Source organism: Stegostoma tigrinum, chromosome 4, assembly GCF_030684315.1.
Source record: "Stegostoma tigrinum isolate sSteTig4 chromosome 4, sSteTig4.hap1, whole genome shotgun sequence".
Lineage (NCBI taxonomy): Eukaryota > Metazoa > Chordata > Chondrichthyes > Orectolobiformes > Stegostomatidae > Stegostoma > Stegostoma tigrinum.
In genome coordinates, this window is record NC_081357.1 from 36543380 (window position 1) to 36560274 (window position 16895).

The 16895-nt window shown below is 41.0% G+C and overlaps 1 protein-coding gene across 4 annotated transcripts in view; it reads right to left on the reverse strand.

The window, feature by feature from the left end:
- lca5 (lebercilin LCA5) overlaps window positions 1-16513 on the reverse strand; it is an 82413-nt gene extending 65900 nt beyond the window's left edge. The window contains exons 1-3 of one of the 4 annotated variants that reach the window (XM_048531339.2): window positions 16080-16513; window positions 15167-15217; window positions 4675-5074 (exon numbers count right to left, since the gene is read on the reverse strand). In XM_048531339.2, coding sequence (XP_048387296.1) covers window positions 4675-5038 — 364 coding nt within the window. In that variant the 5' untranslated portion in view covers window positions 5039-5074; window positions 15167-15217; window positions 16080-16513. Of the gene's footprint in view, window positions 1-4674; window positions 5075-12250; window positions 12900-15166; window positions 15218-15365; window positions 15482-15596; window positions 15798-16079 lie in introns of those variants that run through there. The other 3 variants (XM_048531340.2, XM_048531341.2, XM_048531342.2) reach the window with 3 other exon arrangements.
- Window positions 16514-16895: the final 382 nt, after the last annotated feature.

Sequence of the window (16895 nt, forward strand, 5' to 3'; positions counted from 1 at the left end):
TGCTGCTTGGCCTGCTGTGTTCATCCAGCTTCACACCGTATTATCTTTGGTGTGGACTTGTTGGGGCAAAGGGCCTGTTTCCACACTGCAGTGATTCTAATTCTAAAAAACATTTATTAGAATTCTTTAAGGTGGTAACATCCAGACGGATAAGATGGGAACCAGTGGATGTCATACAGTATTTGGAATTCCAAAAGGGTTTTGATAGCAAGTAACCTTATATGCAATACTAAGAGCTCATGGTGTTAAGGTTTAATATTTTAGGACGGATCGAGAATTGCCTAACTAATAAAAAACAGAGTTAGGGTAAAGGGGATATTTTCAGGTTGACACCCTGTAACTGCCAAGCGCTACAAAGGATCATTGCTGGGGACCCAATCATATTAATGACTTGGATGTGAATGTTCTATCACCAAATTTGCAGATAACCATAAAAAACAACAGGTGAGAAGACAAGTGGTGACATTGATACAAAATGTCAAGGTTGAGCGGGTGGGTAAAAACTTGGCAGATGGAAAATAAGATCTGAAATTTGAGATTATGTACTTTGGCAGGAAGATCAGAGAAACTGAATATTATTTAAATGGAGAAAGACTGCAAAATAGCTGCAGCACCCAGGAACTTAAGGATCCTCTGCATGAATCCCGAAAAGCTAGCATTCAATTTTAGTGGGTATTAGGGAAACCAAATGGAATGTTGGCCTTTAATTCAAAGGAGAATGCAGTGCAATGTTTTGCTAAAACTATACAAGACACTGGTTACATCACTCTTGGAAGAGTGTGAATAGTTTCAGTCTACTTATCTAACAAACGATAAAATGGCATTGCAGGCAGTACAGAGAAGGTAGATCCCATCATAGAAGAATGTTGTTAAGAGGAGAAGTTGTGTAGGCTGAGCCTGTACTTATTGAAGATTAGAAGAATGAGAGGTGACCTTCTGTGAAACATATAAAATCATTAGAAGGCTTGATAGCTTAGGCGTGTAATGGCTGTTTCTCATTGTTGAGAAGTATAGGACCACAGAGCATAATGTCAGAGTAAAGGGTTATTTATTTAAGACAGAGATGAGAATAAATGGTAAATCTGTGGAATTCTTTACCACAGACTGCGATCAAGCATAGATTGTTAAGAATATTCAAGGCTGAGACTGACAGATTTTTAATTACTAAGGGAATCGGGGCGTACGGCAAATGCAGGAAAGTGGAGTTGAGCATTATCAGAGCAACTATGATCGCATTGAATGGCAGATGGGCTGAATGGTCTACTTTTGCTCCTACAGAAAAAAATCCTCATGATGGGATCATCACACACATGCCTAAGAGCAAGATGTTGTTCAGTCCAGAACAATTAAAGGAATGTGATTTCACAAGGGGGGAAAAAAAAGGCAGGAAATAGATCATGCATTCTGTACTGTCTTTATATAATAATCTACATAAATCTCTCATGTGTATTTGTACGCTTTAGTTAACTTGAGCACACAAACAGATCAGACTGAAAACCAGAAATCTTCACACAGGCTATGCCCTCTGAAGATAGGGACATATGGAGTATTGATTCAGCGATGTCAGTCATGCCCACATGAAAACCAGGATGCAGAAATGATGAAACATGCTCAGTGAATCAGTTGAGAGGGTTGGATTGTGAGGCGAGACTGAGTATACTCATTGGAATTCAGAAGAATGAGGGCCATCTTATAGAAACACATAATATTAAGAAGGGAGTAGATAAGGTGGAGGTACGGAGGTTGTTTCCGCTAGCAGGTGAAACCAGGACTTGGGGGCATTGCCTCAAAATAAAGGGAAGCAGATGTAGGGCTGAGGTCAGGAGGAAGTTCTTCACCCAAAGGGTTGTGAATCTATAGAACTCTCTGCGCAGTGAAGCAGATGAAGGTATCTCGCTGAATGTTTTTAAGGCAAGGCTAGATAAATGTTTGAACAGTAAAGGAATTAAAGGTTATGGTGAGTGGGTGGGTAAGTGGAGCTGAGTCTCAAAAAGATAAGCCATGATCTTATTAAATGGCGGGGCAGGCACGAGGGGCCAGATAGCCTACTCCTAGTTCTTACGTTCTTATCTTCTAATCATCAATAGAACTTACGTAAATTGCATTACTATTTCAAATAGATTTTCTGAGAGTTTCCTTCACTGTAATGAAAGAAATATTAGAATAGTGTGAAGAGATATGGATACGGATATGGATTTCTTCTGCTATTCATTGGGTACGAAGGGCAAGGTGAGGCAAGAGGAGGTGCAAGGGCTGAAGCAGGCACTTAAGGGAAAGAGACCAGAGACCAAGCAGAACTGTTACTAACAGGCTATTAAATTGGCACAATTTTCGATGCCATTTCAATGTTGTTTTAAATCATCTTATTCCTATTTTATGAATCTTAATATTGCATTTTTGCATAGTATAGGCAATATAGAAATGCTTATTTCCAATTACACTTCCAGGAATACATCAATTTAAGTGACACATGAATTATTCAGAAAAACAAACCAACCAGAGGAAACGATTAAACTTCCAAGCTCTAAACTATCTTATGTCCCAGTCAATGTTAGCATCTGCTATTGAGTAAGAGGATCAATTACATCTTTCAGGAAATTTTTAAAAGGAAGTTACAAGTTTCAAGCCTAAAATTAAACAAAGTTTCCCAACAGATCTAACAAAAAATTGGTGCAAATCAACATAACGCAGTACTGAACAGTAGTCAAATTAAAAGTCAACATATAAAAATAATACAACGTAAATAATCTTTTTAAGAAACACTGAGAACCAAACTGCTTCCAATTACAAAACATTTTGGTGTCATCAGAGACAGTAGTCACATAACAACATTGGATGAGAATCGTTAGGGCTTTTTTTTTCCCCCCTGTACTGTCAATCTCTATAACTCTGAAGCACTTAAAGATCTAGGACATCCTAAGTGTTTAATAGACAAATACTTCTTGAAGTGTGGTAACCTGTGTATTGTGGGCAACCGCATCAAATGCATGCACGGCAAAATCCTCCAAATACTGAGAAAAATCACCAGAAAAATCTAGATTCAGTGGTGCATGCTGAGGGATAAATGCTGACCAGAACAGTGAGATAACACCTCCTCTGTTTGAAAAGTGTCACCATATTTTTTGGTTTAATGTTATATCCACAAAATATCTCTTCTAACAATGGATAAAAGCCTCAGGGTTACACCTGTGTCACTCAAGATGATGTGGTTAAGTCTCTCTACTAATACCTGAACAGACAACCATCTAATTAGATGGCCACATGATCTGAAACGGACACAATCATAAGAAATAAAATTAATGTGGGGGGACTGTAGTTCATCTCAACCCAAGGCCAATTACAAATCATGGAACTACTTGTCAGTTCAAAAACTGTCAGAGTGACTTGCAATACAAAATCTCTCTGCTCTTATATTTTTAATTTATATTTTCAATTTGTTATTCATTCTCCAGTCACCCATTACTATTTCACTTTTTTTTGCCCTGCTCTTCTATGTGATTTCTAGTGTCTTCTATGCTCTTCCACTCCCACCATTTTTTATTTTGGCATCAAGTCAGTCCCACTTTCTGCATTATTATTAACTATGATTTCTGCAGCTGGCAATTTTATAATGACTTCCCTCGGATAAGAATAATTCACCAATTATCGCCTCTCTTCAGTTTTAGCCCTTGGCAAACTCCTTTTGGCTCTTTGCGTGTATTACTTCCTCCCAAAAAAGCAATCTTTTTAACTGAAATGATACATTGACTTAACAGAGTTGACAACTATTTATGGTTTATATGACAATTTTAATGGAACAAACTATCCAAAGTGCTTTGCAATAACTTTTCATCATAGACACTTATTAAAAGGGGCATCACGTTTTAGAAATCAGTTGGAAACTTTAAAAATATAACAAGTAAAATTGATAAACAGGAACCAATAAAATGTCATGAACTTGATCTTTCAAAAAGCCACTTAAAAATACATTAAACAAAATTAGGATTCACATGATTGTGACAGTCTGTATTCTGAGGATTGGGTAATGGATAGAAAACAGAGCAAGGGCAAATGGATCACTTTCATGCTGGTAAGATGAAATTTGTGGTTTACTGTAAGGATCAGAAATTGGGACTATCACCAAATGCAATCTTAGTTACTGATTTGAACGAGGGGTGAGCATAATGTATTCCTTTTGCTAAAGATACAAAATTATTTGCGAAAACAGTCTTGTTTCAGTCTCCTTATCAAAGGAAAGATGCACCTGAACTAAATTCACAAAGGTTCACTGGAGTAGTTCCTGGAACTGAAGGCATTGTGCTATGAAAAAAAAAGTGGATGAGGCCTTATTCATTGGAATTGAATGGAACAGGCTCGTAAAACTTTACTCTCAATTTTCTATTTTTCAAACAAACTTCTTGTTCAAACCATGTACTAACCTGGATTATTTTATTTAACCTTGCACACTGAATCTTTCAGACTTTGCAAGTTCAAAGCACAGTAAATGTAAGGAATATCTCTCTTGGTGCTTGGTGCCATCCTTAATCTGGTTAAGGGACTTGCTCAGGCTGAATCACTTTCTCCTAAATTTCATACTGACTTTTCTTTAAAATTACTTTATATCAAGTTATTTATTATAATCTTTAACCCAAAAATGATTTTAACTATTGCTACAAATGAAATGAACAAGCTTACCTTGATTCTGGCTAGGGTTGCTGGACTTCTTCTGTTTTGCTTGTCCCTTTCTGCTTGGGCTAGGTGTTCTGGATGCAGAGTATTCTGAGCAACACTGATCAGATGTATATGATGAATCATCATAATCATCTGAATAATAGGAGTCACTATTTTTATCATAGTCCATGTTCTTTTTAGTCTTCCCTTGATCTCTCATTGTGCTGTCAGTGCTTTGAGGCAGATTGATTTTCTTTGCATTATCACTAAATGAGTTATTACCATTTGTTACAAACTTGCTTTGTGTGCTCGCTCTGCCAGAATGTGGACTTCTTTCAGATTCTGAATCTACTGTAATGTCTTCAAAGTATCCATTTTGAGATTCCATGTTGGTCTAAGACAGCTCACATCCACAACTTTTGGGCTTAAAAATAAAAATAAACCATATTTCAGCAGTTGAATGCAATCCTGTTATTGCTTATCAAAGTAAGGCAATCCCATACTACGAACCAGAACTCTTTCTTTGTATCTTAATACAGCAAACAGCCTTATGAACCAAGGACACCAAAGATTAACAACAGTCCTCCCTCCCATCTCCACACACAAGAACTACATTCAATATTCACTAATTTATGTGTGCAATTATTCAACTTCGCACAAAAGTTATAGACAATCTGAAAGAGATTACAGTGCTATGGACCAGACCAAAATTTATCAAGAGGCATGACTCTACGATTCTAAGATAGCCTAGACCCTAACCTTTTCTTAGTTTAAAAGCAAGTGCCAGGTGTTGTGTTCCAGGTGCAATTTTATTGGTCGAATCAATTGGTCAAACCACCAGTTTTAAAGCAAAACATACACTATTGTTAAAAAATAACAAAAGAAAGAAGAAATTCAAAATAACTTCTCTATTGGAAAACGTCACAGAATAATAAATAATTTAACTACTAAACAGTAACTGTTTCAATATAGTAACCTTCCATAAACACACCCTTGGCAAAGGTAAATTGAGTAAAATAGATGGTCTTACATGCGATTTTCCAATCAGGAAGAAACACATCAAGGCAAAACTAAGGGAGAGGGTAGCAGGGAGGTATGTACTGCAGCATCAACACCTCAGCAACTACTGCTGAAAACATTGACCCCACCCATTCAGGCTGCCTCTATTGTTCCAACTTCAGGGGAAAAAACCCAAGGCCCCAAAAGCTATTCACTTTATGTGCTTTGAAGTAGAGTGCTCCGCAACTCTGTCTCAACCTCCATAAAACTAAAGGATAAATGCACATCTCAAAGCCATAGCATAATCACAATAGATATATGATGAAATTATAGCCTCTTACATATCCACAATCTTTTTATCTTAGGCACTCAATAGCAATCAGTGAAAATCTTAACCATTCTGGTGAGGACACATACAAAAGAATTCTCTCTCGGTGATTGATGCTGAAACACACTTAACGAAAGTGAAGTTTGCTGATGGCCAACACAGTATTGAAATACTTGAAGAATGACAAAATCACAGAGGATTTAATTTAGACAGAAAGACTAGAAACACTACACTAGTGTAAAGGCACAGCCACTAAGGGTTGGTAATGAGAACTGGAAATGCACAATTGTTGTTGCTATACTATACAACTCTAATTCATAGACCAACAACTTTTTAGCTACGTTGAAATATATTTATCATACACAGTCAGCTTGTCTATAGCGCTGAATGAAAAGCAAAAAAAAAAGACACCTGCATTATTGACTTTGCAATTAACAATTTACTTGCAATGCATTATGCTATCACTACATACACTGAATTAGTTAAGTGCAGGATTATTTCATTACTTTTTTAACATTGCAAAAATTGCTTTGTTAGTAACTAAAATAAACGGGCATTCTGAATAATGAGATTTAATTTTTAACTAACTTGAAGAAAATTCAATCATTGCTGAGCTAAAAATTGCACAGCAGTGACACAAAGAGCCCAAACAAACTGTTATCCTATTTTTATTTTTCAGTACTACATGATCAAACCTTAAAAGGGTGATTCATGAATTATAGAACAATAGAAAAGTTATAGTGCTGAAAGAGGCCATATTATCAAACAAACAAAATTTGATACGAAGTCAAGGAAAGATGACTGAAAGCTTATTAAAAGAAATAGTTTTTAAACTGTGTCGGAAAGGAGGCAAATTGGAAATGTAGAGAAGTGTAGGGAGGGAATTCCACAGCATAGGGTCCAGGGTAAAGGCACAGCCACTAATGTCTGATCAACATGTTATGGAAATGTAAAAGGTCAAAATTGAAAGAGCACAGAGAATGGTTGTTGGTCTACACGAGGTTGTGAAGTTTGAGAAGAGTAAGGCCATGAAACAGAACGAAGGCAAGGATGAGATCTAAAAAAAAAGAGTCACTATTGGGTCAGGAGCCAAAACATGTCAGTGAGAATAGGAGTTAAAGTGAACAGGATTTGTTTCAAGGTATCAGTAGCAGAGCTTTGGAGAAGAACTTATCAAGTGTAGGAATGGAAGGTCAATCAAGTGAGCACTGAAATAATCAAAACTGGAAGTAAAATTAGGCACATATTGAACTGTCTGAAGCAATGCAATTCTTTTATGGATAGAAATAGGTAATTTGAACATGGATGAGATAGTGAGAGAAGAGGGCAGTGGGCGGGGGGGGGGCGCAGGTGGAGGCAGCAGAAGTTCAGCCATGGGTGAAAAAGGAAAGTGAGGTTAAATAGTCTGGTTCAGTTGAGAAAATAATCAGGATGGAGGAATAAGTCATTAATTCAGAAATAAGTTTGTACCAGGCACTAAGGAGAATACTTGATTGAAGGAAATTCTGCACACCTATTACTGGATTTTGGATAAGCTGCTTGACAAATCCAAGGTTAAAAAAAGGACTTTGTCAATTGTTTCATATCTCATTGTATCGGCTAAACAAGACAAGCAACATCAATACAGTCACTTCATCTTATGGACCGCAGATCAGGAAACTGCCGGTTTGTCAGAGGATGCCACAGAGGGCAGCTTTCAGTTATTACTATTAAAGAAATAAAATGTTGGCAAAAACCTCAGCTGATAATTTAATGATGTAAGTATCGAAGCACTAACAACATGCAAGTCTGGCAACATTCAACTTTTTTTTGTGCTAGAAAAATATTGAAGAGTGACATCATCCCATTTTTTAAAAAGTGAGATGAATAGATTATGAGGATGACTTACTAAAATTACTGAACTGAAAATTTAAGTAAACCTTAAGATTAGCAAATCTCTGGTACTCTCTTGACTGTCATGTTCAGGATATAAGAACAGACTACAAAAAGTAGTGAATGCTTCTACCCAAATAAAGCTGAATGGATATTTGGTTAGATTTGAAGGTTTAAGATTAAAGATAGCAAGAGATGACCCTCAGTATTCCAAAGAACATGACAAACGCTTTGCCAGTGGACCAAAGAATGATGGTAGTGTCATTACAGGTACTCAGATATGAATGTTGGAGTTTAATGGACATTCTTTACTGACCAAGACTTTTTTTTATGTTAGCATTGCTTCAAAGAATTATTGAACCACTATCAGCAATTAGGTAAATAGAAATGATCCACTTGCTCCTCACACATTAAGTCAAATTCTACATTTCATGATTCCTCACCATCTCTATCCCTGGATAATGATGATTAAGATAATAACTGTGAGCAGAAGGAACATGAAGAAATATTAATGCACATTTCAAATACAGAGACTAAATAGGTTCTGCTGCGAAACAGTATATGCCTATCAGTGGTTTCAAGGAAAACAGCTGAGGCTTAACTTTCAACCTTACAGATGAACATAAATGTGCCAACTAGATTTCACTCACACTGTGCACCAGTTTCCGGAAGAGGGCCCAGATTATTGTGTAAATTGACCAACGTTGCACATAGTTTTTACCAACCCTATATATTCCGGTTCTGGTTTACAAAGCAGTCCCAACGTTTACAGTGCTGTATTAATTATTATTCCTCATCAAATGCCTGCCCAATTCCTTTTGGAAACTCATTACTGTTTCGTATATCAGGTTCAGCATCCAGTTTTAAATAAGCTAAATTTCCTTTTGTAAAAAAAAACTTTGTTAGGAGCAAAGCAATTGCTTTTAGAAAGGACCGTAAAAACACCCCTCAACCTACAATTTCCACCTAATCACCACTTCTATCCTCAAGTTGAACAGAACTATTTACAACCTTGTCATTCTACTTACCCAATTAAATTTGTTGACCCTACATTCTTCCCTTCAGAAAATCTAGGCTTCCAAACATGTGACATGTCCCAGCTCTGCCAACTCTTATCTATTACATAAGTACATAAGAACATAAGAACTAGGAGCAAGAGTAGGCCATCTGGCCCCTCGAGCCTGCCCTTCCATTTAATAAGATCATGGCTGATCTTTTTGAGACTCAGCTCCACTTAACCGCCAACTCACCACGATCCTTAATTTCTTTACTATTCAAACATTTATCTAGCCTTGACAACATTAAGCGAGGTAGCTTCAACTGCTTCACTGGGCAGGGAGTTCTACAGATTCACAACCCTTTGGGTGAAGAACTTCCTCCTGACCTCAGCCCTACATCTGCTTCCCTTTATTTTGAGGCAATGCCCCCAAGTCCTGGTTTCACCTGCTAGCGGAAACAACCTCCTTGCCTCCACCTTATCTATTCCCTTCTTAATTATTATGCATTTCTATAAAATCTCCCCCCCATTCTTCTGAATTCCAATGAGTATAATCCCAGTCTACTCAGTCTTTCCTCACAATCCAACCCTCTCAACTCTGGAATCAACCGAGTGAATCTCTTTTGCACCCCCTCCAGTGCTAGTATATCTCTTCTCAAGTAAGGAGACCAAAACTGCACACAGTACTCCAGGTATGGCCCCACCAGGACTCCATACAGCTGCAGCATAGCCTCCCTGTTTTTAAACTCCACCCCTCTAGCAATGACAGGTAAAATTCCAGTTGCCTTTTTAAATCACCTGCTGCACCTGCAATCCTACTTTTAGCTATTCATGCACAAGAACACCTAAGTCCATCTACACAGCAAGGTGCTGCAATTTTTTTTACCATTTAAAACATAGTCCGTTTTCCTATTATTTCTACCAAAATGGATGACCTCACACTTATCAACATTTTACTCCATCTGCCAGACCTTTGCCCACTCACTTAGGCTATCTATATCCTTCTGCAGACTTTCAGTGTCTTCTGCACACTCTACCACTCACCTTAGTGTCATCTGCAAATTTTGACAACCACACTTAGTCCCCAACTCCAAATCATCCATGTAAAACTTAGTACAGCTCTGTAAACATCAGTTCAGCTAATTCCTGGATGCCCATCTTAATAAGCACCAAGTTCTGTCCACCATCATTCGGTTCTTGCTGACCTATACTCGTGACCAACTTCCCAAAGTCTCTAAGTTAAAATGCTTATCCTCACCTCGTGGACATTCATAGCCTTACTTTTCGTCAATACCCCTCCTAAATCCTAAAATCCTATGCCACTTATCTGTCCAGAACACGGGAACATAAGGATACAATTAAGCCGTTTAGCTCATCAAGCTTGCTCTAGCATTCAGGAAACGCTGGTTATTCCAAGACATTATTGTGCTATCCTCATTACCCTTGATATCATTAGTAACTTCAACTCTACCAATCTAGGTCTTTAAATTATTTAATAGTTATGTAAACAGAGTATAGGGGAGGTGATGGCCTTAGTGGTATTGTCACTAATGTATTAATCCAGTGATCCAGAATGTTCTCAGAACCCACCATGGCTAATGGTGAATTTAAATTCAACATTTAAAAAAAAAGAGTCCGAAATTAAGAGTCTAATAATGACCAGGAATCCAATTTCAATTGTTATAAAAGCCGAAACCAAGTGGAGGCTTGGGGACAGCTTTGCAGAACACCTACGCTCGGTTCACGCTAAACAACTGCACCTCCCAGTCGCGAACCATTTCAACTCCCCCTCCCATTCCTCAGGCAACATGTCCATCCTGTGCCTCCTCCAGTGCCACAACAATGCTGCCCGAAGGTAGCAGGAACAGCAATTCATACTCTGCTTCGAAACCCTGCAGCCCAACGATATCAGTGAGAACTTCACAAGCTTCAAAATCTCCCCTCTGCATCCCAAAACCAGCCTCGCTCATCCCTGCCTCCCTAACCTGCCTGTCCTTTCTCTCACCTATCCACTCCTCCCACCTCAAACCCCACCCCCATCTCCTACCTATGAGCCTCATCCCACCCCCTTGACCTATCCGTCCTCCCTAACTCCCCACCTACACAGACCTTTACTGGCACCATCCCTGCCTCTTTGACCTGTCTGTCTCTTCTCCACCTATCTTCTTCTCTATCCATCTTCTATCTGCCTCCCTGTCTCTCTCTATTTGTTTCAGAATCCTCTTCTCCTCCCCCATTTCTGAAGAAGGGTCTAGGCTCGAAACGTCAGCCTTCCTGCTCCTCCGATGCTGCTTGGCCTTGTGTTCATCCAGTTCTACACCTTGTTATTTCAGATTCTCCAACAACTGCAGTAAATACTATCTCTTCACAGCCAAGTTAAACATTCTTTTCACATCTGCTCTTTGCATTCCTTTTCAGTTTCTCGGAGATCATCTCTCATTCGTCTAAACTCCAGATAATACAGGCTCAGTCTCTTCAATATTTTCTCATAGAACAGTTCCCACAATTCCATGAATCAGGCTGCTGAAACTCTGTTATATTTCCTCTTTGGCAAAAATATCATTCCTTAGGCAAGTGAACAAGAACTGCACACAATAATCCAGCAGCAGTCTCAGTCATGTTCTATATAATCAAAGGCAGTCTTATTCACTCCTGTACTCAAGCTCTCTTGCATTAAAGGCCAACATATCACTTGTCTTTCAAATTGGTTGTTGTACCTCCATGCTAGCTTTCCAATCTTTCACACTGAAAAATACTTTGCAGCTTCGCTCACTCTACCAAAATGGTCTCCTGGTCTCTTTTGCTCTATTTTCTTCATCTAACCATAATGCCTTTATCCATCAAGGTCCCACAATGTTTTCTGTAATCCGTTTTCTCATCACTTCTCACTCCAGTTAGAAGATTCTTCTTAATGTAAGTCTCTCTTGGTCATCCAAGTCTGTTATTGTCAGATTACAATACAATGAAAAAAAAGACATATCTCTTATATTGCTTATATCTCTTGAATGTCTAGATTTGCTGCAGTAAAGCTATTTTCAGTTAGAATCTAAACATAGTCTTTGTAAATTTAGCAAGTTTTGCAACAGCCTATCCTGTGTGGAAGAATCCAAGAATAGCAATATCAGCATTATTTTAAGATCAGCTGTGATCTGCAGGTGGAATGCATCTGTTCAGAAGAGTGATTATTTTCATGACCACCATTTCACAACAGTAAAACTCAAGTGAACGAGGATTTTGGATGTTTGTAATCTGAAAGAACCCTGCAGAGTCCTCACTCACATTTATTTATAATCAGTGAAAAAACAACACTGGAAAGTAGAAGTTATCTACAGATTTTTGGATTAATCATCCAAAGAAACTGAAAGAGTTTATTAAAAATAAAAAGACAATAAATAGCTACTCACTTCAGGCCCGGAATCCCTCCATTTGAAAAAGGTTATGGACAAAGAGCAAACATCTTCATTTCAGACAGGACATCTTCAGATGGCACACCTTTGTTGATTATTCAGGAGGCCAATTTTTGGGTGTCAGTTCCTACCATAAGTGTTGCACATGAAGCCAACAAGTGTCACTGTGGTTACTGTTGTTAGCACTGCAGTCTGTTGCCAAACCACTTGCTGCCAGCTACTGAGGGGTGCCATCGTTCTTCTCTGTTGAAAACTCCCAGATGTACTAAGTTGTCTCTCAGCCATCACGTGTGAAAGGAAGCATCCTACAAGCTGGCTGTATGGCATCAGCTACCTCATTAGTCATGGAATATGCAATTGTCTTCCATTCTACGGATACGATAAAACAATCAAAAGTACCTCTGCTTGATGAGTATACATTTGTGTGGGAGATCTGCTTTTTGGAGGATTGTTGTATTTGTGATTTTGGCTTGCTAGGATACATCCATAAAGCAATGATGGAAATTGATGAGTTTCTTTTCTTGATAGCAGTGAGTTGTCCATGTTTCAAATGAACTGGGCAAATGATAAGACACCCACTGGCAGAAATATGCAAAGATATCCCATTGGTATGAACGCTATTGTGAGGTGTCCACCTTTCTTACAGATATCTTCCAAGCCATGACTACCTCACTTTCCTGTCATGCTGGAATTAGCTGAACTGCCCTGATCACTCGAGTTCGAGAGCATCCTAGTCTCCATCATAAGCAGAGAGACACCTGGCAAGGATGGGATCCCAACCAAACTGCTTAAAAATGAAAAGTCAATGTATTCTTACAACTCATTGCATCCGCTCTCTCTATCAGAAATTCAGCTCCTAAGATGCTCCTTGGCCTGCTGTTATGTATGATACAAAAATGATCTTGCTACACAAAAATCAAAAGCAACAAAGGAGATTGTAACTACAGAGGCATCTCATTCCTGACTGCCACAGAGAAGGCCTTTGCTAGGGTCAGACCTAAAGGACTCCATCTACAGAAAGACAAGAGCATCTGAAAGCTCTATTTGGCAGTTAGAATAAAAGTATATGGTTACCTTATTTTTGTAGATCTCACTATGACATTCAACACCATCAGCAAGGCAGGACCCTGCAACATTTTGGGTAAACCTGGCTGTTCACCAAAGCTCTTCAGTCTCATCAACTGATTCTGTGCCACATGTACTTCACTGTACAGTTTGATGGCTCAGCCTCCATACATTTCAGAGTGAAGAATGGAGTGAACTATGTGCTGGCCCCTACTTGTTTGGCACCTTCTCCATGCAGTTGACCTTTACCCAGTCTGTAAATGCAGGAGTCTGCATATATACTAGGTCAGGTTGCAAGCTCGACAATCTTTCGAGTGAAAACAAAGACAAATGTATGTTGTGTCCCTGATTAGATATTTCCTCCATACCAGTCACCCACATGGCAACATGACTGTAGTTTGTTTCTCCTGCCTGTAAGCATCAAACCACCAGGATCATGGCACAACATGATGTATTTCCAGAAATAACAAGGTGTAGAGCTGGATGAACACAGCAGGACAAGCAGCATCAGAGGAGTAGGAAAGCTGATGTTTTGGATCTGGACCCTTCTTCAGAAACAGGGGAGGGGAAGGAGGCTCTGGAATAAATAAGAGAGGGGGAGAAGTGGATGGAAGATGGATAAAGGAGCAGAGGTGAGGAGACGGACAGGTAAAGGAGGCAAGCATGGAGCCATTAAAGGTGAGTGTAGGTGGGGAGTTAGGGTTGGGGGGGGTCGGCCATTCCAGGGAAAATGGACAGGTCAAGGAGGTGGGGATGAGGCTGGTAGGTAGGAGGTGGAGGTGGGGGTTGAGGTTGAGGTGGGAGGAGTGGATAGGTGGGAAAAAGGACAGACAGGTTAGGGAGGAAGGGACGAGCTGGGCTGGTTTTGGGATGCGGTTTGGGCGGGGAGCTTTTGAAGTTTGTGAAGTCTACATTGATACCATTGGGCTGCAGGGTTCCCAAGCAAAATATGAGGTGCTGTTACCGCAACCTTCACGTGGCATGGTCGTGGCACTGGAGGCAGCCCAGGATGGATATGTCGTCCAAGGAATGGGAGGGGGAGTTGAAGTGGTTCGCGACTGGGAGGGTGCAGTCGTTTGTCGCGAACCGAGTGTCAGTGTTCCACAATGCGGTCTCCAAGCCTCCGTTTGGCCTCCCTGATGTAGAGGAGGCCACATCGGGAACAGCGGATACAGTAATACCACATTAGCAGATGTGCAGGTAAACCTCTGTTTTATGTGGAAGGTTTTCTTGGGGCCTGGGATGGGGGTGAGGGGGGAGGTGTAGGGGCAGGTGTAGCACTTCCTGCAGTTGCATGGAATAAGTGCTGGGGTGGTAAGGCTGGTAAAGGAGTGTGGAGCGAACAAGGGAGTCACGGAGAGATGTGGTCCCTCCAGTAGGCAGATAAGGGTGGGGAGGGAAAAATGTCTTTGGCGGTGGGGTCAGATTGCAGGTGGCAGAGGTGCGCCGGAGGATGATGTATTTCCATCCCTGATCACTCTAACTGACACCCTGTTGTAAATGTTTTGCAACTTCTGCAACCTGGAGTCCACGGTGACAGCCAATCTGTTGTTTTTAAACTTGGATTCACACGAAAGGAAAGCAGCCATAACCTTCCTATATATATCATGCACATAGGATTTAGGACCAAGCTGGTGGTTCAAAAGGTCTGTCATTCTCAGTGTCTCGCTGAATGACAGAGAAACTAGCTTAGTATAATCATACTAGTATAAAACAGCGAACACATTCCACATCTTTGTGGTCCTAGACAAAGATCACTCCTCACAAATACAACTTATAAGAAAAATTTCTGCAAGCTTTAATTAGCTGAAGTTAAATAACGAGAAGTTTAATAAACAAAGCACTTACGCTAACTAAACGTTCAAAGGTGGGCTGCTGGCCAGTTGCAGATTTGAGGATCTATTTTAAAAAAAACAGAAAAAGAACAATTGGTTTCGAGGCATTGGCAAAAAGAAAACAATTATCGATCCAACTACTCATCGAGAGCGATTTAAATTAAACCAAGCGTTCAGTTAAACAAAAACAAAACAGGAAAGTAAACTCATACGAAAACCGGAATCCGACTGCTAGGTTGGTGACCAAGTTGCTACTTCGGGGCCGGCGCCATTTAATTAATCCTCCGGCCAGAGATCAGGCCGCTCTACCGAAGGAAGGTGGAGGACGGGAACGCAGGCCCTTCAGCCGGGTCGCGGAACAAGCGATGAAACGGCTCCGGCCGCAGAGACCCGGGAACAAATTCGTATCGCCTTCAATCACCATAATTAAACTTCTGAGTTACCTCCGAGAGCAGAACCAGCGGGAAGGGCTCAGATTATTGTCCGGCCCAGGCTAAGAGCTACTGCCCCTCAATTCTCCGGTTCGGGCCGGGCACCGCATTCCCTGCACGCCGCCCTATCCCGGGCCTGCCTAAGAACCGCGGTCACCCCGGTGGGCTCGGCCGTTGCCATAGGAGACCCCATCGAGCTTGGCCGTTGTTATGGGCGGGCCACTCGAGCTCGACCGTTGTTATGAGACCGCCCCCCCACCCCCCGAGATTGGCCACTGTTATGGGACACCCACCCCCCACCCCCCGAGATTGGCCACTGTTATGGGACACCCACCCCCCTCGCGCACGAGCTTGGCCATTGTTATGGGAGACCCCCCCCGACTTTGGCCATTGTTATGGGAGACCCCCCCCCGACTTTGGCCGATGTTATGGGAGACCCCCCCCCCCCCCCCCGGGCTTGACCGTTGCTATGGGAGACCCTATTCCTGCCCTTACCGTTGCTGTGGAATTAAGCCCCTCTCCCCCTCCGTCGTGTTTATGGCAGGCCCGTATTTTCTTTCTGTCTCTCTTCTGTTCCCCAACCGCGCCTCCCTAGCGACATTTAAAGGGGCGGCTACCAGGGTAACCCCGGGCGCGCTGCTGCACCACAACAAACACTGAGGTGACTATAAAAACCCTCAGAGGATCATGGCAAAAGTTGTCGCAGGATTAATGCCGGGGTCCGAAGTTTCGACCAGGAAAAATGATGCGAGAGATGTCGTGTCCCTGGGTAAAAAGGAAACTCTTTTTGGGAGGGGATTCTAAGTTGGGTGAGCAATCTATATTGTCTTGATCTTTTAGTTCTGTTTCCGGTGCAAAGAGGTTCAGCGAATGCTTCAAGTTTCTCCAGAACTGCACCCGAGGTTGGCGGTTCGGGGTCAACGACAGCAACTGCAAAATCTGCTGGTTTCTAAATTGAGGTGCACATAGGAGCACAATGACCAGCGAGTCCATGAAGCGATCAGACTCAGCAGTCACTCTGTCTCCTGGGAGAGACAAAACAAACAGAAAAGAAACCAAGAAGGGAAATCAATCTGGAAGGTTCCTGTCCAACCTAATCAGAAAATGAAGTCATGGATACGAAAACAGAAATTGCTGAAAAAGCACAGCAGGGTCCAGCAGCATCCGTGGGGAGAAATCAGAGATAACATTTCGAGCCCAGTCCTTCCTCAGAACTGATGGGAAAGTTGGTGAAGACGAAGTCGTTGTGTATTTGAATATGTAGGTCGAAAATACTCAGATCTACGTTTCCACGTTCTGTCTTTACCACGT